This window comes from Stomoxys calcitrans, chromosome 3, assembly GCF_963082655.1.
Source record: "Stomoxys calcitrans chromosome 3, idStoCalc2.1, whole genome shotgun sequence".
Classification (NCBI taxonomy): Eukaryota; Metazoa; Arthropoda; class Insecta; order Diptera; family Muscidae; genus Stomoxys; species Stomoxys calcitrans.
In genome coordinates, this window is record NC_081554.1 from 56,662,409 (window position 1) to 56,686,130 (window position 23,722).

Below are 23,722 nucleotides of genomic sequence, written 5' to 3' on the forward strand. Positions count from 1 at the left end.
TCCGATTTTGCCGAAATTTGGGACAGTGAGTTGCGTTAGGCTCTTCGCTAACTTTCTTCAATTTGGATCAGATCGGTCCCGATTTGGATATAGCTGCCATATAGACCGATCTCTCGGTAAAAGGTTTTGGGCCCATAAAAGGCCCATTTATAGACCGATTTCGCCGAAATTCGGGAAGGTTAGTTGCGTTAGGCTCTTCGAGAGCTTTGCCTCAGATCGGTCCAGATTTGGATATAGCTGCCATATAGACCGATCTCTCGATTTAAAGTTTTGGTCCTGTTTCTTAACATAATGTCTTTTTTTTAGCCAGTTTTTTATCAATAAAAAGAAATTGAGGCTTACCTGCATCAATCGTATCAACATTTTGTAGCACCACACAAATCATTGCCACTGCTATCCAACCATAAAGGCCCTCTAAACGCCTTCTCTTGAAGCTACGTATTCGTTGTATGGTATTTAGGCGTTTCATTTTATTCGCCGGCGATGGTGAAAGTTTCGAATTAAAGAGAAGTGTTATGCCCATCAGTGGAACTGCAACAGGAGAGATGTCGCAGAATTAAGGAACACAGCTGAAAAAGACACAAAACAAAGAAGAGAAGAGAAAAGTTTAACCATCTCACCAATAAAGGAAAAATTCTGGGCAAAATCAAATAAAATTTATTTTATGTAGTTTTCCTCCCACAAGGACATTGATATTGACTTTGCGTTAATAAAACAAAACAAGAATAAAGGAAATTAAAATGAAAACGAATATCAAAAGACGTGCCTTTGCAAGTTTATGGGTCTTTTGCTTGTCCCAAAAAATCTACTGCAGGTGATTTCTTTGCAGGGTTTTGTTTTTTTTTGATATTTCAGAAAACAAAAGCAACACCTTTTTCTTAATGCGATTAAGAGACCAAATATTTAAATGCTGAAATTTATAACGGCTTGCTTTTTTTCAGTTTTCGGTTAGTGGCCTTTTTGTAATTGAAATGTCTGCCTTCGTGGAAATGATTTGAATTGATAACGGCAGTCCTATAAAGTGTCTGAAATTGTGCCTTTGGACTCATAATTAAATAATCTTTTGTAAAAATGTTTATGGCCCACAAAAGCCATAAACGCCAAGAGTAGCGAACATTAATATCTTATTACTCTTTGTTGTCACTGCCGCTTGGCACTCTCAAAGGTCTCATTTAAAGTTTAAATGAATTCCGTCTGTCTGTGTAGTTCAACCCATAGCCCATACCCAGCCCTTACCCCAATCTAATTTCAGTTGGCATCAGCATCATCACCATAGCCATCACCCTGACACCATGTTTCAGAGCTGTTTAACTTTTGGTGTGGCCAACATTGAGATTCAGTCTAAAGCTGACACACAAAACTTTCAACTCCACGCCATAGCTGCCAACATTGTCATTAACACAGCCAGTGTTTAAACATTTATAAGCGCTGCTTGCAAAAATTATGCGGGTGTTTAGGAGTAGTTGCCGCTGCCAATTATATTTATCAAGCAACTTATTAACAACTATTACCGCTGTTGTTTAAATGTTTGCCCCATGGAATGAATGTTGGTCATTGCTAGTAGAGTGCCCTACATTAGGACATGGTTTCATAAACATTTACATAATGACCAAAATTACAATGAAATTTTTTCTATTGGTAAAATTTTTGTGAAATTTTGTGTACAGACATAATTTTCTCTAGAGAAAAAGTTTTTTATAGTTCTGTGCTTTCCCCTTCCCAAGGGAAAGGGTAGTTTTAGTACCATTTCCCTTAGGGAAGAGTAGTTTTAGCACCCCTTCGCTAGGAAAATGGTAGTTTTAGTACCCTTGGAAAAAGAGGACTTTTAGTACCCTTTCCTCTGGGAAGGGTAGTTTGAGTGCCCAGTTCCTTGGGGAAGGGTATGTAGGGTAGTTTTAGGACCTATTGGGGAAGAGTAGTTTTAGTACCTTTTCCCTTGGGAAAGAGTAGTGTTTAGTACCTTTTCCCTTGGGACGAGGTTGTTTTAGTACTCTTTCCCTTGGGAATGGGTAGTATTAGTACCCATTCCCTTGGGGAAGTCCAGTTTTAGTACCCTTTTACTTGAGAAAGGCTAGTTTTGTTGTCCCCTCCCTTTGGGAAGGGTAGTTGTAGTACCCTTTCCCATGGGACAGGGTAGTTTTAGTCCCCTTTCCCATGGGAAAGGGTAGTTTTATTACCCTTTACCTTGTGAAAGGGTAGTTTTATTAACCTTTCGCTTGGATAAGGATGGTTTTAACAACCTTTCCCTTGAGGAAGGGAAAGGATAGTTTTAGTACCCTTTGCTTTGGGGCGAGGTTGTTTTAGTACCTTTTCCATTGGGTAGGGTAGTTGAAGTACCCTTTCCCTTGGGAATTGGTGGTATTAGTACCCTTTCCTTTGGGGAAGGATGGTTTTAACAACCTTTCCCTTGAGGAAGTGTAGCTTTAGTACCCTTTACCTTGGGGAAGGGTAGTTTTAGTCCCATTTCCTTTTGGGAAAGGGTAGTTTTATTACCCTTTCCCTTCGAAAGGGTAGTTTTAGTAATCTTTCCCTAAGGGAAGGTTAGTTTTAGTACGCTTTCCCTTAGGGAGGGGTAGTTTTAGTACCCATTCCCTTGGGGCAGGGTAGTTTTACTAGCCTTACCCTTGGGCAAAGGTAATTTTAGTACCCTGTCCCTTAGGGAAGGGTAATTTTAGTACCCTGTCCCTTGTGGAAGGGCGGGTTTAGTACCCTTTCCTCTGGAAAGGTAGTTTTAGTACCCTTTCCTTTGGGGAATGATAGTTTGAGTACCCTCTCCCTAGAATAAGGCTAGTTTTAGTATCCTTTTCCTTAGGGATTGATAGTTTTAGTACTCTTTTCCTTGGAAAATGGTAGTTTTAGTACCCTTTCCCTTAGGGAAGTGTAGTGTTGTTACTCTTTCCCTTGCGGAAGAAAAGGTTTAGTACCTCTTCCCTTAGGGAAGGGTAATTTGAGTACCCTTTGCCTTGGGAAAGGATAGTTTTAGTACCCTTTGCCTTGGTAAGGGTAGTTTAGTACCCTTGCCTTTTGGAAAGGGTAGTTTTATTACCCTTTCGCTTGGGGAAGGAAAATTTTAGTACCTCTTCTCTTGGAGATGGGTAGTTTTAGTACCATCTCCCTTGTGAAAGGGTAGTTTAGTACCCTTGCCTTTTGGAAAGGGTAGTTTTATTACCCTTTCGCTTGAGGAAGGCCAGTTTTGGTACACTTTCCTTAAGGATACCCTTTCGATGGAAAAGGGTAGTTTTAGTACACTTTCCCCTAAATAATGCTGGTTTTAATAGCCTTTCCCTTGCGTAAGAGTAAATTAAGTACCCTTTCCTTCGGGGAAGTGTTGTTTTAGTACCCCTTCTCTTGGGGAGGATAGTTTTTGTACTCTTTCCCTTGGAGAAGGCTAGTTTTAGTACGCTATCCCTTTGGGAGGTTTAGTTTTATTACTCTTTCTCTTGGGGAAGGCTAGTTTTAGTACGCTCTCCCTTTGGGAAGTTTTATTACTCTTTCTCTTGGGGAAGGGTGTTTTAGTACCCTCTCCCTGTGGGAAGTCTAGTTTTAGTACCCTTTTCCTTGGGGAAGGGTAGTTTTAGTACCCTTTCCTTTGGGGAAGGGTAGTTTTAGTACCCTTTCCCCTAAATAATGGTAGTTTTAGTACCCTTTCCCTCGCGGATGAGTAGTTTTAGTACCCTTTCCTTCGGGGAAGTGTAGTTTTAATACCCTTTCTCTTGGGGAGAGTAGTTTTAGTACTCTTTCCCTTGGAGAAGGCTAGTTTTATACCCTCTCCGTTTGGGAAGTCTAGTTTTATTCCCTTTTCCTTGAAGAAGGGTAGGAGGTCAGTTTTAGTACTTTTTCCCTTGGAGAAGGGTAGGTTTAGTACTCTTTCCTTTGGAGAAGTCTAGTTTTAGTAGCATCTGCCTTGAGGATGTCTTGTTTTATTACCCTTTCTCTTGGGGAAGGGTGTTTTAGTACCCTTTTTCTGAGGAAGGGTAGTTTTAGTACCTTTTTCCTTGAGGAAGTGTAGTTTTAGTACCATTTTAATAAACTTTCCCTTGGGGAAGGGTAGTTTTAGTACCTTTACGCAAGGGAGAGGGTAGTTTTAGTATTGTTTCGCTTGGGAAAGGGAAGTTTTAGTATCCTGTACCTTGGGAAAGGGTTGTTTTAGTACCCTTTCCCTAAGTGAAGGTTAGTTTTAGTACCCTCTGCTTGTGGAAGGGTAGTTTTAGTACCCTTTTCTTTTGGAAAGGGTAGTTTTAGTACCCCTTCCTTGGGAAAAGGTAGTTTTAGTATTCTTTTCCTTGGGGAAGGGTAGTTTAGTACCCTTTCCCTTGGGGAAGGGTAGTTTTATTACCCTTTCCCTTGAGTAAGGGTAGTTTTAGTACTCCTTCGCTTGGAAAAGGGTAGTTTTAGTACCCTAACCTTGGGAAAGGGTATTTTTAGTAACCTGTTTTTTGGGGAAGCGAGATTTAGTACCCTGTCCGTTAGGAAATGGTACCCTCTCCCTTGAAGAATGGTAGTTTTAGTATCCTTTTTCTTGGCGAATGATAGTTTTAGTACCCTTTTCCCTGGGGAATGGTAGTTTTAGTACTTTTTTCCTTGGGGTACGTACCCTGTTCCTTGGGGAGGGGTAGGTTTAGTACCCTTTCTCTAGGGGAAGGGTAATTTTAGTACAATTTAGCTTGGGGAAGGATTGTTTTAGTACCCTTTTGCTTGGGGAAGGATTGTTTTAGTACCCTTTCCCTTATGGAAGGGTAGTTTTAGCACCCTTTCTATTGGGGAAGGGTAGTTTTATTACCCTTTCCCTTAGTGAAGGGTAGTTTTTGTACGCTTTCCTTTGGTGAAGGGTAGTTTTTGTACCCTTTCCCTTGGGGAAGGGAAGTTTAGTACCCTTTCGCTGGGGGATGGTAATTTTGGTATCCTCTCCCTTGAAGAATGGTAGTTTTAGTATCCTTTTTCTTGGGGAATGATAGTTTTAGTACCCTTTTTCCCTTGCGAATGGTAGTTTTTGTACCTTTTTCCGTGGGGAAGGCTAGTTTTGTTACCCTTTCCCTTGGAAAAGGAAAGTTTTAGTACCTTTTCCTTTGGGGAAATGTTGTTTTGGTATTTTTTCCTTGGAGTAGGGTAGTTTTAGTAGCCTTTCCCTCGTGGAAAGGTAGTTTGAGTACCCCTTTCCTATGGGAATAGTATTTTTGGTACCCTTTTCCTTGAGGAAATGTAGTAGGATGGGTAGTTTAAGTACTCTTTCACTTGGGTAAGTTTAGTTTTGGTACCCGTTTCCTTGAGGAAGGGTAGTTTTAATACAATTTTCTTTAGTTTAGAGTAATTTTGGTACCCATTTCCTTGTTTTAGGGTAGTTTTGATAACCTTTCCCCTGGGGAAGGATAGTTTTTCAAGAAATTTTCCATGTTTTTTTTTTTTCAAAAAAAAAAAAAATTTTATGGAAGTTTCTTTAAAGCATAATTTTCATAAAATATTCTATAAGGATATATTAGGTTATCTAAGAGTGGCAGTCCTTTACAGTCTCACTTAGACAAGTTTAAGTCCATTGTGATACCACAGTAGCGACAGACCAAGGCTTCCGGCGGAAATCGAACCCACTAACCGTGCACTGGTAATCCAAGCTCGCTACGTACTCGGCTACCGGGGCGTCCTTCTATAAGGATAAAATTTTCATAAAAATTTCGTTGAAGACCAAGACAAAAATTTTCTAGAAACCATCATTTCAGAGAAAAATTTCTGTAAAATATTCTCTTAAGATAAATTATGGATGAAATTTTCTCTAAGGAAAAAATGTTGATAAAATTATAAAATTTTCTCTAAGGACAAAATTTCATGAACTTTTTTTTTCGCATTTTGTGTTATCCACTGTTACGAAGATCAGATCTAGAGATTTGCCTTCGTTTGATGTTGGATACGAGACCGTTATCTCTCAAGCCTTCTTCTTAACTTATTTTTTCTCTTAGTGTCCTAAATTTGCAACTATTTGCAAAGGCCGGTACACGAGGTAGGGCATTCAAATACCTTTAAACTTTTATAAAGTTACCATAAACATCAGCATTACTGTTGGCATTAATGTTTTTGAAATTCCTATTTGCTGAGTTTACAAATTTAGACAGGCAACTAAAACAAATGTCTCCATCCCACTTGCTGTGCCACAAATATAATGTGGACAAAAGTGTTTAGGTAAACACAGCATTTGAATGGTCCTTCGAAACATTTTAAATTCCTCTCTCTTTTGTAAATTTGTTAAATATTTAAAATTGGTGTTAGCAAAAATAATTTAATTTAAAGAGAGGGCAATGAAGCCTAGAATATTTCTAAAATGATGCTATGAGAAAATGGAAATTTTATCTTTAGAGAAAACGTCATGAAACTGTAGAGTTTTGGGGAAAATCTTAACAAAATTTTGTCTTTAAAGAAATTTTTTATGAGTTTAGGGAAAATCTTACACAAATTTTGTATAATTTTTTTGTGAACATTTTTTCTTTTGAGAACATTTTGTTACTATTCTTTAGAGAAAATTTTATTGAAATCTTGTCGGAAATTGGATTTTCTTTGCTCTGTCACTTTTTTTGTAAATTATAGGTCATTATGGTCTAATTGTACATTAAATTTTTCCAATCGCCCACCATTTTTTGTTCCTTTTCCTTCACTTCAAGTTTAATTCTGTATTTTCTCTTAATTGTTCTCCAATTTCAGTTGGGCATCATCCTCTAACAAAGGAAAAAAACAATTTGCATATTTACAAGCGCCTAATTAGAATTTGTATACATTTTTATTTGTTTACCTGGCTCCTAGTTTTTTTTTCGAATGCTCCAATTATAGGCAAACGACTATTAGTTAATAGGCTGCCGGGAGAAGCAGCATCATAATATTCCCTCTCAACACATAATTACACACCATAATCTCCCGATAATTATGCCCATATTGTATTTACAAATTTAATTATCTCAACCAAGTTTGGGATGCATAAACAATGATGATGTAGCATGAGGAGAGGGGGGGCATCATCATGTTATTTATAAATATTGGTTTATAATTATGTGTTAGCTTATCCAATTTTTATTGGAAGTAATTTCTTTGGTAGTTATAAAAAAAAGTTTAAAATAAACTCCATACATGTTGTTTGGGCTTCATTGCGATGAAGTGTTAAATTGGTTGTTTGTTTTTATTCACACAAATGGTCATGTTGTGTAATTAAATAATAGAGTTGTTAACTTTAATTGAGTTTAATGCCTGTTCATTGGAGATTAGCCAATTGAGTTTTAATTTGATAACGCAGAGAGTGTTATTAGCATGATGATTATTGTCTTACATTTTGCTGTATTCGAATGGGCTAGAACTAAAAAGTAAAACCGTGCTAAGTTCGGCCGGGCCGAATCTTGGGAGCCCACCACCAGGATTCTGTTAAAAATTTATAAAAACAAAATATTGTTGAAGGGCACAATTTTATTCTACATACCAAACTTCTGTCAAACCAGCAAAATTAAGCTTCTAGCTTCTTAAATGGGAGCTATATCAGGTTATAGACCGATTTGGGCCGTTAAGCAAAATCGGATGAAAATTGAGGCTTCCAGGGGCTCAAGAAGTCAAATCGGGAGTTCGGTTTATATGGGAGCTATACCAGGCTATAGACCGATTTGAACCTTACTTGTCACAGTTGTTGGAAGTCATAATAGAACACCATGTGCAAAATTTTGGCCAAATCGGACAAAAATAGCGGCTTATAAAGGCTCAAGAAGTTAAGTCGGAAGATCGGTTTATATGGGAGCTATATCAGGTTATAGACCGATTTGGACCTTACTTGGTACAGTTGTTAGAAGTCAGAATAGAACACTATGTGCAAAATTTAAGCAAAATCGGATGAAAATTGGGGCTTCCAGGGGCTCAAGAACTCAAATCGGGAGATCGGTTTATATGGGAGCTATACCGGGTTATCGACCGATGTGTACCGCACTTAACACAGTTGTTAAAGGTTATAAGAGAACACCATATGCAAAATTTTGCCCAAATCGTACCATAATTGCGGCTTGTAAGGGCTCAAGAAGTCAAATCGGGAGATCGGTTTATATGGGAGCTATATCAGGTTATGGACCGATTTGGACCTTACTTGGTACAATTGTTAGAAGTCATAATAAAACAATATGTGCAAAATTTCAGCCAAATTGGATAAAAACTGAGGGTTCCAGGGGCTCAAGAAGTCAAAACGGGAGATCGGTTTATATGGGAGCTATACCAGGTTATAGACCGATTTGGATCGCATTTAACACAGTTGTTAAAGGTTATAAGATAACAGCGCGTGCAAAATTTCAGCCAAATCGTACCGAAATTGCGGCTTGTAAGGGCTCAAGAAGTCAAATCGGGAGATCGGTTTATATGGGAGCTATATCAGGTTATAGACCGATTTGGGCCTTACTTGGTACAGTTGTTAGAATTCATAATAGAACACTATGTGCAAAATTTAAAGAAAATCGGACAGAAATTGTGGCTTTCAGGGACTCAAGAAGTCAAACCGAGAGATCGGTTTATATGGGAGACTAGCCGAATCGGTGCTGCGCCTTCTTTAACTCTCGAATATCTTTTAAGGGTGCAGACACTTCACCCTGAATGTTGATTATCGAACTCGTGCCATATGTCCCCCTATGACGCTGAATTGTCGGGTAATGGGCGGTCCCGAGGCACCAGACTACAACAATAGAAGCCATGTTTTGTTTTTGGTGACGGAACAATGGTGAAAAAAGGATGCAGATATTAATCTGCCCCATGTCACTATAGACATACACCTAAGCCAGTAATCGGCTTGTTGTGCGCTCTAAAAACTACAAAGTAAACTCGAAAAAGAAAATTCAAATTTTTAGTAAATGCTCCAAAGTCTCATCATCTTCCCCACATGCCCTACACATGCTATCACTTGCCGCACCAATTTTGCATAACTGAGTTCGTGGTCTTATGTGTCCCGTTATGACACTAAAAGCTATACTGACCGTAAAAGCGTCGTCCTCTCACCAGCCGGATCAGCCCATAAGATTTTCGCCGTCCTATCGCTGTTCCACAGTGTTACATGCGAGTTTTTTGACCACGCGCTTAAATCGAACAGCGTCGACCCGAAAGGCTTCGGGTTAACCAAGTTTATCGACGGCAGTCCTCTGGCTAAATCGTCTTCCCTTTCATTCCCCCTTACTCCGCCGGGCGGCACCCAAACGGTGCGGATTTTGCCAACCAAAGAGAGAACTTTAATCTCCTTCTTAAACTCCTTGGTGACTGTAAGAATTCCAAAAAATTTTTCGAACGAATCGCATCACAAATCTCCGAGATCTGATGTTTTTAAAAATTAGGGTAATGAGAAGTGCTTTTTAGGGGAGCTATGGCAGCTCAGACATTTCGACTGAAATATGGATATCAAATTCGTGCATCACTCCCAAGTCCCTTTAATTTGAGTCCCATATTGCCATGGTCGGTAAACAAGAACCGTTCGGAGGGTGTTTTGAACTCCAATTTGCCATAGTCGGATATGAAGTACAGTTTAGGGGGTGGTGCCCTAAAGCACCCTCAAAACTGAACTTCATATCTCACCGAACACTTAGCTCCAAAATTGGATATCAAATTCGTTTTCTACTCTCAAATATCTTTCATTTGAGTCCCATATTGTCATAATGGGTCATTTAACCTACTTGACCTATTTTTAGGAGGAATAGCGCCACCTGGATTTGAACGCAAATTTTAATGTCATATTGTATTTTTCATGCCATATTCGTAATCTAATGTCGAATACTTTTCATTTGAGTCCCAGATAAGATATTCGTTTTCTATTCTCCAATACCTTTGATATGATAACCATATTGTACCCAAAGGTAAGAGGGAGGGACCGCCCCATCCGATATCTAAAAATTATATAGCCTATGTTTCTTTCCAGACATGCTATTACTTGCCACACCTATTCTGCATAAGTGAGCTCTTAGTTCTATGATACCGAAAGCTATACTGAAGTCCTTCATACATCCGCACAGTTATAGCCTTGTCTTTTTATGATCCGGATCACCCCATAGGATTTTCGTCGTCCTACCGGCCGTTTCGCAAATAACGCAGGTCCTTGACCGGGTACCAGTGTTAGCATAGAATAATTGGTAGTTGATATGGTTCAGTCCAGAAATTTTGTTCCGGGTCGTCCATGTCTCCTGAATTAAGGCAATATGAATCTTGCCCTTGCTGATTTTCTCCATCAGAGCGTGTGTAGCAGTCTCGCTCCGGGGGAGGTTTATCTAGATTACCTCAATCATTGGTCCTCCAGTAGATGGGCATCTTGGGAGTAGGTGATGATCTCATCGTCCGCTCCCTGTTCTTTAGACTGTATTGACCTTGCTGTCACTGCATTGCCTGATATCATGGTATAAGGTTATTTGCTTATCCTAGTCTTCCGAATCTTTATAAAGTCGATAATGGCTCCATCGTCGGGTCCCTGTTCGTTAGGCTGTATCGAGTTTTCATTACCTGTACTGCCTGATGTTTCAATACTAGGATCTTTGCCTATCTTAGTCTTCCAAATCTTAAGTATATGGGCTTCTTGGGAATAGGTGATGGTACGATCGTCTAGTCTTCCGAATCTTGAAGTCGATGATGGATCTGTCGTCGGATCCCTGTTTGTTAGACAGCGTCCGGCAGTGCAGTGGCGAGAGACCCGCCACTGCACTGCCGGACATTTTAGTATTAAGATCTTTGCTTATCCTAGTCTTGCCAATATTGGGGGCAAGTTGTCGGCCCCCTGTTTGTTGGACTATGTTGAGTAACCTGCCACTGCTCGGCTTAATGTCTCAATGTGAGAATTTCTGCCTATCCTAGTCTTCCCAATTTTGCAAAGACAGCCTTGCTACCGTAGTGCGCCATGCCTTTAGTCTTAGCCAAACTCGTGACGTTGACTTGATAAATACCTACCACAAGCAGAATTCCTTCCGCCTTCTCCTCCCTGTGAAAAACCTCCCGCTTCTGTGTGACCAAACCTTGGTTTTGCTTGTCCAAGAATCCCAACATGCGTTCAGTCGCAAATTTACTGCCCCTTCCCTTGATGAAGACCATCACCTTTGTGAGCTGGTGGATGTCCATCTTTTTCACCAGGCCGAGCTTTGCTCCCTCCCAGGGAGCGTGGATACCTCTGATGAGCTGTTTGACATTATCAATACACTCCGCCGTTGCAAAACACAGCGTGAAGATATCCCCTCTATACTCTCAGCTCATCATTTGTATGGTTGGACCCTCTACAGAGTTCTACACATATTCGAAAATCCGCTCGTTTACCAGATCCTCTACTTGGGACCGATGATATGGTAGAATCCTACCGGATGCACTGCCGGTGTTGATGACTGCATAAGTCAGCTCATTTCTGTTGTGCTTCCTTGCCATTCTGGCGTAATAGGGCGGCTCCTTACCATTCTCAGCGATCATATTCCCCTTTCGTGATGGCTATGGCCTCCTTTTGGAAGACTCAGGGGCCTTGCGCCCTTCCTTCGTTCCTGTTCCGACTTTGTCTACCTCCGCAGAATACTGTCTGGAGTCTCCATTGCGGGATGGCTGCCTTGGTTCTACCAGAGTACTTGAAAGCGGGAAGCTCTTTTTCTTTTTTAGCATTTTAGCAGTGTTATGTGCTTCGGGAGATCTGATCCTTTTTCCAGCTTTCCTAGAAGTGTTTGGAATGTCAGTTGTATCCCTTTTAGCATCCAGCGCTGCCGGTCGATACTCCTCTGTCTCCATCTCATGCTCCGCTTCGCTTTCTCGGTCTGCTTGTGAGCTTGCCCAGGACTCCTTCTAAGTAGTCTTCCGAATTTGGTCCAGTTGGGTTTCACCTAATACCGAAAAGTTATCGAATTCAACGCTGACCGTGCTGTTCTAACCCTAAAGTACCGATGGTCCCACAAGGAGTGCTCTATGGAATCCATGGTTGTGTTTTCCCAGCCCGGCCGATTTTAACACATATTTCGTTTTGTTGTTGCTTATGTGTCTGCCCCTCTTCGCATAAAATTGCGAATTATGAATGTAAAATGTAATGCCATCTACAATTTATAGAATTCGATTAACAACTTGCAGCCATAAACCATAAAAATTTTGTGTTATCCATGAGGAAAAACAAAACGCACAACTACAACATTGAATGCTGCTATGGTGGCACGGCGGACGGAATCCTTGCATATGCAAATGTCAACAGTGTATCGACCATAAAATATGCGTAGTTAAGCCATGATTGTGCGCGGCACTATAAAATTGTATTGCTGCTAGACATTTCATACACACCAATGCAACCAACACCCCCACACATTGACATAGCCATAATGATAAACGATACAATTTTGTATTTTGGTCCAAATGCATTGCTGTGAATCATGATAGGGGGTGAAATGTCAAGCAACAGCCAAACAACAAGGGTTCGGCTGTGACATTAACAAACAAACAAAATGCGTAACCCAGAGTCACATGAAAAGTTAATAGAGTCACATAATGCGCTCTTATATAACCGGTTAGAATGTCTCATTTCATTTTTATAGCTTTTTGGCAATATTGGAATTTTTTGCTGTTTGCCTACATTGTTGTTGGTGGCAATGGAGTTGTTTTACATAAAAAAAGATTGTAAGAATAAAAATTTTGATAAAATTTTGCATTCGAGCTGCTGCCCTTGTAGTGTTGGTTTAAAGATAAATATTTAGCAATGAATATGACTAACGCCTTCTATTGGAGAGGGCATAAAATACTTGGTTATGCGGAATATAAACACATTATGTTAAAATAATATTCATTTTCCATAATTTTAGTTTAAAAACCAAAATAAGTTCGGCTGGGCCGAATCTTATATACCCTCCACCATGGATCGCATTTGTCGAGTTCTATGCGCAGTATCTCTTTTTAGGCAAACAAAGAATATTGAATAAGAACTGTTATGCTATTGGATCTATATCAAGTTATACTCCGATTCGGACCATAAATGAATGCTGAACATTGTAGAAGTCATTGGGTAATATTTCAGTTCATTCGGGTAAGAGTTTGCGCCTTGTAGGGGCTTAAGAAGCAAAATCGGGAGATAGGTTTTTATGAGAGTTGTATCAAGCTATTGATTGATTTAGACCATATTGGACACGCATTTTGAAGGTCATTGCCGTTGTACAAAATTTCAGCCAAAACGGATGAGAATTGCGCCATCTAGAGGCTCAAGAAGACAAGATCCCAGATCGGTTTATATGCCACCTATATCAGGTTCTATACCAATTTAAGCCATAATTAGCACAGTTATTGTAAGTCATAACAAAACACCTCATGCGAAATTTCAGTTAAATCGGATAAGAATTGCTCGCTCTATTGGCTTAAGAAGTCAAGATTCAAGATCGATTTATATGACAGCTATACCAGATTATAAACCGATTTAAATCATACATAACACAGTTGTTGGAAGTGACACGAAAACACTACATGCAAAATTTCAGTCAAATCGGACGAGAATTGCGCCCTCTAGAGGCTCAAGAAGTCAAGACCCCAGATCGGTTTATATGGCAGCTATATCAGGTTATGAACCGATTTAAACCATACATAGCGTAGTTGTTGGAAGTGATACCAAAACACTACGTGCAAAATTTCAGTAAAATCGGACGAGAATTGAGCCCTCTAGAGGCTCAAGAAGTCAAGACCCCAGATCGGTTTATATGGCAGCTATATCAAAACATGGACCGATTTAAACCATACATAGCGCAGTTATTGGAAGTGATACCAAAACACTACGTGCAAAATTTCAGGCGAATCGTACGAGAATTGCGCCCTCTCGAGGCTCAAGGATCTCAAGACCCAAGATCGGTTTATATGACAGCTATATCAAAACATGGACCGATTTAAACCATACTAAGCGCTGTTGTTGGAAGTGATACCAAAACACTACGTGCAAAATTTCAGTAAAATCGGACGAGAATTGCGCCCTCTAGAGACTCAAGGATCTCAAGACCCAAGATCGGTTTATATGACAGCTATATCAAAACATGGACCGATTTAATCCATACTAAGCGCTGTTGTTGGAAGTGATACCAAAACACTACGTGCAAAGTTTCAGACGAATCGTACGAGAATTGCGCCCTCTAGAGGCTCAAGAAATCAAGACCCCAGATCGGTATATATGGCAGCTATATCAAAACATGTACCGATTTGCGCCATACTTAGCGCAGTTGTTGGAAGTGATACTAAAACACTACGCGCAAAATTTCAGTCAAATCGAATAAGATTTGCGCCCTCTAGAGGCTCAGGAAGTCAAGATCCCAGATCGGTTTATATGGCAGCTATATCAAAGCATGGGCCGATTTAAACCATACTTAGCGCAGTTATTGGAAGTGACACCAAAACCCTACGTGCAAAATTTCAGTCAAATCGGATAAGAATTGCGCCCTCTATAGGCTCAAGAAGTCAAGACCCAAGATCGGTTTATATGACAGCTATATCAAAACATGGACCGATTTAAACCATACTAAGCGCTGTTGTTGGAAGTGATACCAAAACACTACGTGCAAAATTTCAGGCGAATCGTACGAGAATTGCGCCCTCTAGAGGCTCAAGTAATCAAGACCCCAAATCGGTATAGTAGTAGTAGTAGGACTTCTTTATTCGAATAAAATCTTTGATTCATAGCAGATATGTTACTTAAAATTAATTTTCTAAATATGTACATTTATTCTTAGAAAGAAGTAATATTTATTAGCGACTATGTGTATAACGTCTGTCGCATAAACTTTAAGTTTTAATTAATGATATTCATTTAATAAAAGTTGCCGATAATTATAAGCCATTCGTAAATAAGTTGTTAGCTTATCCCAATTTCCCACTTCAATTCCGTCTAGTATATGGAGTACTTCTACGAAGCTCAATGATGCTTTACTAAAGGCGGCCAATCTAAATTCTCTTAGAACCGGACAAATTCCAAGGAAATGGTCCAAAGTTTCTGTTTCTCTTAGGTTGCAAAGCTTACACTTTTTTTCCGACTCATTCTCTTCAAAGTTATTGTAACCCAGGGATATCATTCCACTGCGAGCTTTAAATATCCAAGTAATATTTTCTGATGTGTATCGCTCATTAAGATAGAGATAGGCTTTGTTCGGGTCCAGGTATTTATATATTCTTTGTTGGCTTTCCGTTTTTCTGTGAATCCTATTTTGATAGAGGTTCAGTTTTAAGCTGTTTATAAGTTTCTTGGTAAAGTCATACCATAGGCTTGATGAAGGAAATGCTTCAGGCCATTGAATATCCATACTTGCAGCTAAGGATTTCAGTTCTTTTACCCAGAAGACATTTCTGCGTAATGCAATATTGGATAGCTGGTTTGGCAATCTAGCGCCCGAATGCTGAAACAGAGTTTTTCCTATATATTTTAAGTGCAGTCCCAGGGTATATATATGTGTATCCTCTACCTCCGTTTCTAGCATGAGTACGTAGTTTGGAGTACAAACTGGTAGTTTTAAAATCCTTTTTAAGAAATAACGTTGCAAGGAGTCAACTTCTTCGAAATGACAGAACCCCCAAACTTGGGCAGCGTAGGTTTGAATGGATCTGCAAACCGCTAAAAACAATTTCCATTTTGCGTTCATATTTATGTCTGTTCTGCCTACAAAGTTTTTCCATGTTGCGTTTATTGCAATTTTTGCTTGGTTGTTCCGATTTTGGATATGTTTAGTAAATGTCATCTTTGGTGTGAATATTACCCCTAAATATTTATATTCATTTGTAATTTTAATTACGTTTCCATTAAATTTCCATTTTTCGTGTTTGGCTAGTCTGCCTCCATTCCTGAAAACCATAATTTCCGATTTTGATAGGTTCACTTCCAGGTTCCAGGTACCAATCTTTTGAGTTTGTAACATAATTTAATCTACTTGCCATTTCATTATAATAATCGGCTCTACTGTTATTGCATACTATCTTGTAATGATTTTGCGCTGACAGATATCTTTTTCGGTCTTCTGAATCTTTTGTTTTTCTGTACACGTTTAATAATTGAAAGCTTTTTATTCTTGCCTTGTTGCAATTGTTATTATACCACTTACATTTCGGCTCAAATGAGTATAATTCAGTCGATGGCACAGAAGATAGTTGGATTAATTTACAGACATCGGTTAGACCTATTTCTTCGTTTGTGGACAAGCTACAATCAAAATTTTCATTTAGAGAACTTTGGTATTGAATTTTTCTACTATCTTTCCAAATTAGTTTTGGTAGCAAGTTCATCTTTTTTGCCTTTTCCATTTGCATATTCAGTTTTAGGTTTATAGGAAAATGATCGGACCACACCTTATCATCGACAACAAATTCATTAACAATATCCAACGTTTCTTTAGATACAGCACATATATCGTTTACCGATTCCCCCATTGTGCTAACATATGTGCATTTTCCGTCCTCGTCGCCTTTGGTTACACCATTTAATACGAATATATTGTAATCGTTGCAGAATTGTATAAATTGTTTACCTTTTTGATTTATAATCTTATCTTTCGATTTTCTGACTTCATAACCGGCATAAAAGTTTTCAGTGTAAAATTCTCCTATATCCTGCCGCAGCTCTCCAATTCTAACATTTAGATCTCCCATTATTACAGCATTTGGTACTTCAACATCTTGAAATATCTGTTTTAACCGCCTAAAATCAATATCCCAGCTAACCGGTCTTAAATATTGGGGAATTATAGTAATGGTATTGTGCTTGTTGAACAATTTAATAGTGAGATCTTCATTCTCATTGACTTCATGCGATATTCCAAAATCTTTTAGATTTTTACTTATACCAAGTATGCTTCCTCCAATAGCTCTACCAAATCTGTGTATTCGTATAGCAGGTTTGAAAAACAAATGAAATCCATTGAAGTAAGACCTTGCCCTTTCTGTTTTTTCTTTTTCTAGATGAGTTTCTTGTAATAAAAATATTTCGAACTGCTTAATGTATTGGAAAAATGTAGGGAATAAATATTTATTTTCAATCCCATTTATATTATATGCCACAATTGATAAGGTTTTAGAATTTTCTTCCGTAGTGGGTACTTTTAGTTTTTTGAAAATAAATTTTGACTTAGTTGATTAAAGTTGATGTTAATTGATTTGATATTTTCTCCATATAGTTTAACTAGCTCCTCTTCTCCATTTGAATTACCACATATAAGCTTATTTTCGTTATTCCATTTGAACCAAATATTATTTATTTTGAGTTTATCATCTCTTACTAAAATCTTATATTGCTTGCTAACTGCTAATATTTGTTTCCTTAGTCCCAGGAATGCTTTCTTTTGTTGCTGTCTTTTTGGTATCAAGTCTCGTTCAACTGATATGTTTGTGCCAGCCAAATTTTTAGTGTTGCGAAAAACTTCATCTATAGCTTGTGGGGTACCTAGTTCCACTAGCACTGCCATTTTTCCATTACGTTCAAAAACTTTACGCACATTTGATATATCCGCTGTTATCTTTAATGTTTCCCTGAAAAGTTTTCTAACTTCATCCATAGGTTTGGTAGCAGAAATTAATCCTTTTATAAATATTTTATTGGACCTTATTTGATTTTGTAACCATGTGATGTCTTTTTTTTGTTCTGCATTTTCCTTTTTTACCTTATTAAGCTCCTCCCGCAGGTTTTGATTCTCCGCTTTTAATGAATTTATTTCTGATCCTATAGAAGTGATTTCTTGTTTTATATCTTCCAAATCAGATTTTGTTGGGAGCATTTTAAGCTTGTCATCTAAATTATTATTAATAGTATCTTTGATCAGATCAATTAATTCACTTGACTCCATATTTGGTTTGGCTGTTTGTAAGTTTTCCGGCGATGTTATTTCAGTACATTTCCTCTTGGGTGTTTGAATGGTACTTGGCATAGCTTCGAACCCTGCACTACCTTTTTGCATTTACTTATCGATAACTTTCGTTTGGTTTATCGATTATGTGTCATCCGTAAGTTCGTTAGACAAGGGCAGCAGATATATTTTATTTGTTCTGGATTGTTTTTGTTTATTCGGAGTTTTTGATTTTGAGTGAAATTGTTCCAAACAAAAATCAATAAAATAATAATAAAATGTTCGCTCACCGGAGCCCTGGTGTTAAAAAACTTTGTTCGGATGTTGTGGTGTGGTTTCCCTGCTTCAGTTTGATGTATGAATTGATGAGGAGTTTGTGCTATATTCCAAGATTTTTGGTGTATAATGGGAGCCCGTTCTACATGCGACCGTCTGCAACTTTTACAATTTGATGTCTCACCTACGTGTTGTTTGGGTATGACTTCCAACATCATTGCTGAGTATGTTCCGAATCGGACCACCGTCGATTCCTTCTCCTAAGTTTGGTAGTTCGATAAATATAACATATACAAAAACAATAACAGGTTCGCTCGCTCGGGAGGATCTCTTCGTTACATACTTGTCCGCCTTCTCATTATCCGCGACACCATTTCACCCATTCAGCGCTATGCCATACCATGAGCCAACTCCCGTCTTCCAATTCTTATCTCGCCGATAAGGGAGATCTTATCTCGAATTTTTTCGTTCGTTGTCAGGTAGTCTGAAACCTTCCTTGGTGTACCCACCGCGTCTACAATACCCAGAATGAAAATTTTACCGTAACCGTCCTCACTAAGCATTCCCGTGTCCTTATCTCGGCGATAAGGGATATCTTATCTTGAACTTTTCTCCATGACAGGAAGTCTGAAACCTTCCTTAATGTATCCACCGCACCTACAATACCCAGAATGAAAATTTTGCAGTAACCGTCCTCACTAGGCATTCCGAACTCCCTCATCCTAAACGCATACCAAAAGTAGAGCCCGCCTCGCAATTTTCCCTTTCGGGAAAGCGAATCCTAGAGATCCTTTTGCGATTGTGTCTCAGTGCCGGGTCGTGTCGGGTACTTACAACCGGCTATATAACCTGATGTTACTTCAACTGTTTAGCTGTATATTCTCCAGGTCCCTGCTCGGGCGCCACTGTAATTTAAATTTGATTCTAAATAATCCATGTTGACTGCTTACTAATACTTTTTTAATTTTTGCTAATAGTACCTAAAGAAATCATCCAAAGATTTGGCAATTCCGATTTATGGAGGGTATTGCAGATTCGATACAGGCGAACTTAACACAGTTTTAATTGCTAGACCTGATATCATCTCTTGAACAATTCGATTTGTAACATATTGAGGTATTTTTATACCCTCCACCATAGGATGGGGGTATACTAATTTCGTCAATCTGTTTCTAAAGTAACAGCTGATAACTGACAGAAGAAAGAATGCAATTACAGAGTCACAAGTTGTGAAAAAATTTGTCAACGCCGACTATATGAAAAATCCGCAATTACTTTTTGGGCAACCCAATATTTATGGTATATAGGGTGTATAATAAGGGTATGGAGGGTATATAAGATTCGACCTGGCCGAACTTAGCACGCTCTTACTTGTTTCTTCTTCTATTCATCTCAATAATATACGATACCCTACAACTTAGATTCTAATATCTACAGTGTTGTCCTGTTTGCCTTATTCTTTGTTTGAAAGCAAGGCAAACGGGTTTCCTTTGTCCTAGAATAGTCAAAGCTTTGTAATTTTTCACCAAAACTATCGGTATAGCAAAATTGCTAATTTTGCCCATAAACATTCCACTAAGGAACAGGGGCAAACTTCTCACCTATCAATGAGTGCAGTCCGAATCAAGTTTAAGCTCAATGACAAGGGGCCTCCTTTTTATAGCCGAGTCCGAACGGCGTGCCGCAGTGCGACACCTCTTTGGAGAGAAGTTTTACATGGCATAGTACCTCACAAATGTTGCCAGCATTAGGAGGGGATAACCACCGCTGAAAATTTTTTTCTGATGGTCTCGCCAGGATTCGAACCCAGGCGTTGTACGTCATAGGCGGACATGCTAACCTCTGCGCTACGGTGGCCTCCATCCACTATCGGTATAGGAAGTGCCTCAAAAGCTCTCTAGCTCCCTTTTTGTTGCCATCAATTATAAATTTTCATTTATCACACTGTGCTGGGGAGTGATGGACTTCATGCCACCTGTATAGACTGATTGACTGCTTGTATTTTTCATTTTCTTTTCATCTTTAACAAAAAAAAAAAGGAAAAAAAAAACAATACCACGCTCAATTAGTTTTAATTTTTATTATTAATGCATTTTTTCAACAATAACAAAAAAGAGGTTGCGCATAAAAAGTCATGTATTTTGACATGAAAACGGAGTCAACGTTTCGAGTGATGAATAATGATGATGATGATGATAAAAACGATATTGCCTTTTTTAAGTCTTTTAGTCTTTTACCAATGCGGATATTAATATGCAGGCAAAGTTATTACGGTTTCGAATTTTCTTCTCAATGGCTTAAGCCAAACAGTTTTGGACTTTTTAAGGGGAATTTGCCAAGAAGAAAAGGTTAACTTCATATCGGTAAAGCTGACTGCTGATGGTTTTGATATTTGTCTTTTGTTTTGTATCCCGCTGATATTTTCTTATTACCATTTTTTTTTTTTTGGTTTGCATTATTCGCCCTTATATTTATGCCAAAAATCAAGCACATTGGGGAAATAGTTGGGGGAAAACATGCATATGGCAAGAACGGCAAATATTAAAAACTATTTAGCTACAATAACTTCCTTCTCGGTTACCCAAGTCACGTACAACCAAGTATTTGCGCTGTTAACAAGGGTCCATAGTGATGAGCTTACAACATTCTCAAAGGCAATGTAACTCAACTGGAATGCTGGCAAGTGAACAAAAAGGAACGACACAATGAAATGAATATCAAGCATCAACTATGTGAGTCAATCAAATATGGCTTTGGGAATATTTACATGAACTAATTACAATATTTATGTTTGTATAAATGTTGTTAGTTAATGTTTATAATAGAAAAAACAGATGATTGTAAATTTACCTATGAACATTCAATTAAGGTACAGCGGGATTACTTCTAACATATCAATGAGTGCTGAGTGCAAATCTCCCTTTTATTTGCAAGTCGAAAGTTGTGCCGCAGAGAGACACCACTTATATGAGATGTTGTACACTGGCGAATACTTTACAAACTCCGCCAGAGTATTACAAATGAAAATTTGCCCAAGAACATTCCACTAAGAAACTGGGGCAATCTTCTCACCAAACACTGAGTGCTGTCCGATTCAAATTTTAAGCTCAATGATAAGGGGCCACCTTTTTGTAGCCCTGTACGAACGGCGTGCCGCAGAGAGACACTTCTTTAAAGTACAGCGGGAATACTTCTAATACATCAAAGAGTGCTGTACTATTTAAATTTAAGGTCAATGGAAATCTCCCTCTTATTGTCAAGTCGAAAGGAGTGCCGAAGAGAGACACCACTTCTATGAGATGTTTTACACGGGTGAATACTTTACAAACTTCGCCAGAGCAAATGCAAATTTTGCCCATGAACATTCCACTAAGGAACAGGGGCAAACTTCTCACATATCAATGAGTGCAGTCCGATTAAATTTTTAAGCACAATGATAAGGGGCCTCCTTTTTATGGCCGTGTACGAACGGCGTGCCGCAGTGCGACACCTCTTTGGAGAGAAGTTTTACATGTCATATTACCTCACAAATGTCGCCAGCGCTAGGAGGGGATAACAACCGCTGACAATTTTTTCTAATGTTCTCGCCAGGATTGGAACCCAGGTGTTCAGCGCAGCGGACATGCTAACCTCTGCGCTACGATGGCCTCCTCGCCAGAGCATTAATGAGTTGATAATCTTTATTGAATTTGTTTCTGATGTTCTCGTGACCGCTTGGACCATCATGCCCCACAGGATAGGGGCTGCGGTCATAGCATTTGCAATACATTTACATTTGATGATTTAAATTCCATGTGAATATTTACCAAATCTTCAGCCACATTGGTCTCTACATACATGCATAAGGTGGATAGGGAGCTGAATGTGATTGTCGATGGAGTGACAGTTACTTTTTAATTGGATCAGTTAAAAAAATTATTGAAATTTTCAATTAATTTTTTAATTGATCCTATTTGATTGAAATCTCCTTCTCTTTATATTGTAGGGGATAAAATAGCATTGATTTGGATTAACTTAACCACCATACTTGAAAATTGTTTTAGGTTCAATTACAAAAATTAATTGATTTAATTAATTTTTTAATTGAATTCTAAAAAATGGCAAAAATTATCAGTCACGACTGTAATTGAAAAAATACTACAAGATGTACAGGAAGAGAAGATCTCTAGCAGTGGGCAGATGCATTGGACCAGAAGCTATCTAAGGCCGTCTACGCTATCTAAAGTTGCGAGCGAGTCGGGGATGCGAGGTAGGCGCAGATGCGAGTTAGGCACGAATGCGTACAAGTCTAGTTGCGGATGCGAGCTAAGTGCGCATGTGAACGATTCGCTGGGGAAACACCCGAAACTATGTTGAGACAAGGTTTTGTTCGGCAGAACATCTGGCAAATAGAGGCCCAGCAAACCAAATGTCTGATGTCAGACAAATCTGAATTCTGAAGTCTTCCGACAAGATCTTAACGAATTCGTTCCGAATTATGTTCGACATTTTAAGAGAAGTTTTGCATGTCAATGGGTCGGATATCGAGAATAGTCTCCAGTGCTCTAGTAGGCGTAGTTCTCATCGCTCCGGCTATGGCAAGACAACATGTTCTCTGAAACAGTTGCATGGTCCTTATGTTGCACTTTTTCTTCATAGCAGTCCGCCAGTCATATGCCATATTCAAGACCCTTACGGCCCTTCTGCATAGTTGGTTCGGATCCTTACCCTTCCTTATCTTTCTGAACGATTTCAGACCGTCTTTTCGAATGGTTTTTTTTTATTATTTTCCGACATTTCGAAGCGAATTCTGACCGATTTTTGCACTGTTTGTCTGATGGAATTTTCGGTTTGACATTTCTGAAAGAAATTTGAACGATTTCTGACCTTCTATTCATATTGTTTTTTTTTTTTAATTTTTCTTCCGATAGTTCGGAAGGAATCCTGCAGTTTCTTTCGGAAGGGATTTTTGCTCCGAGAGTTCTGAACGATTTTTGGCCATCTTTTTGTATGCGGTTTTTTGAATTTTTCTTGCGACAGTTCGGAAGGAATTCTGACCGATTTCTGGACTGTTTGTCTGAAGGAATTTTTGTTCTGACATTTCTAAAAGAAATCTGAACGATTTCTGATGGTCTTTTCATATGGGTTTTTTGAATTCTTCTTCCGATAGTTCGAAATGAATTCTGAAAGAAAGTCTTTTATGTTATTATTGTTGTATATTTTTGAGAATATAAGGGTTGAATTTTTAAGCTCAAAATATTTTTTTTAATTTTTCTTCCGATAGTTCGGAATGAATTCTGAACGAAGTCTTTCATTTTATTGTTGTTGTATATTTTTGAGAATAGATGGTTTGAATTCTTACCCTTTAGAAGTATTATAACATCGTTTTCGTAATAGACAGGTCAAATCCCTCCCCTGGCTGCATCCGCAACAGGTCACTTGCGATGGTCATCCATAGGAGTGGCAATAAAATTCCCCCTGTGGCGTGTCTCCAACCAGACTTTCAGAGTATATGCCTAGTCCTAGGCACGCTGTGAAAGTAGTGGCCAGATGGGGCGCCAGCTAGTCGGCCTTCTTCTGTGGTAACGCCGCAGCTTTACTCGACTACAGGTGCCAAGGCACCTAGACCTATAGGAAGGGCGGAAAACATGCTACGATATCATCACCGCAGATGTTTGGATCTTTGGAGTCCATTT

At 38.8% G+C, this 23,722-nt stretch overlaps 2 protein-coding genes across 2 annotated transcripts in view; both read right to left on the reverse strand.

Moving 5' to 3' along the window:
• The window catches only part of LOC106089703 (uncharacterized), a 340,612-nt gene that overhangs the window by 204,248 nt on the left and 112,642 nt on the right, over positions 1-23,722 (reverse strand). The window contains exon 2 of the mRNA XM_059364390.1: positions 343-569. Coding sequence (XP_059220373.1) covers positions 343-523 — 181 coding nt within the window. The 5' untranslated portion in view covers positions 524-569. The remainder of the gene's footprint in view (positions 1-342; positions 570-23,722) is intronic.
• LOC131996039 (uncharacterized) lies at positions 14,742-16,581 on the reverse strand. Its single transcript, XM_059365465.1, has 3 exons — positions 15,910-16,581; positions 15,202-15,836; positions 14,742-15,144 (listed from the first exon to the last, which is right to left on the reverse strand). Exons 1-3 carry the CDS (start codon positions 16,579-16,581, stop codon positions 14,742-14,744), a joined length of 1,710 nt encoding a protein of 569 aa, XP_059221448.1.

What these genes read in the sequence shown, in the direction of transcription:
- LOC131996039 (XM_059365465.1), bottom strand. Translation starts at nt 16,581, where the DNA reads ATGGGAGATCTAAATGTTAGAATTGGAGAGCTGCGGCAGGATATAGGA. An exon ending in CGCAAAATCATTACAAGATA is followed by an intron (nt 15,837 to 15,909) that starts GTATGCAATAAC and finishes CAAACTCAAAAG; the next exon opens with ATTGGTACCTGGAACCTGGA. An exon ending in TTTCCTTCATCAAGCCTATG is followed by an intron (nt 15,145 to 15,201) that starts GTATGACTTTAC and finishes CTATCAAAATAG; the next exon opens with GATTCACAGAAAAACGGAAA.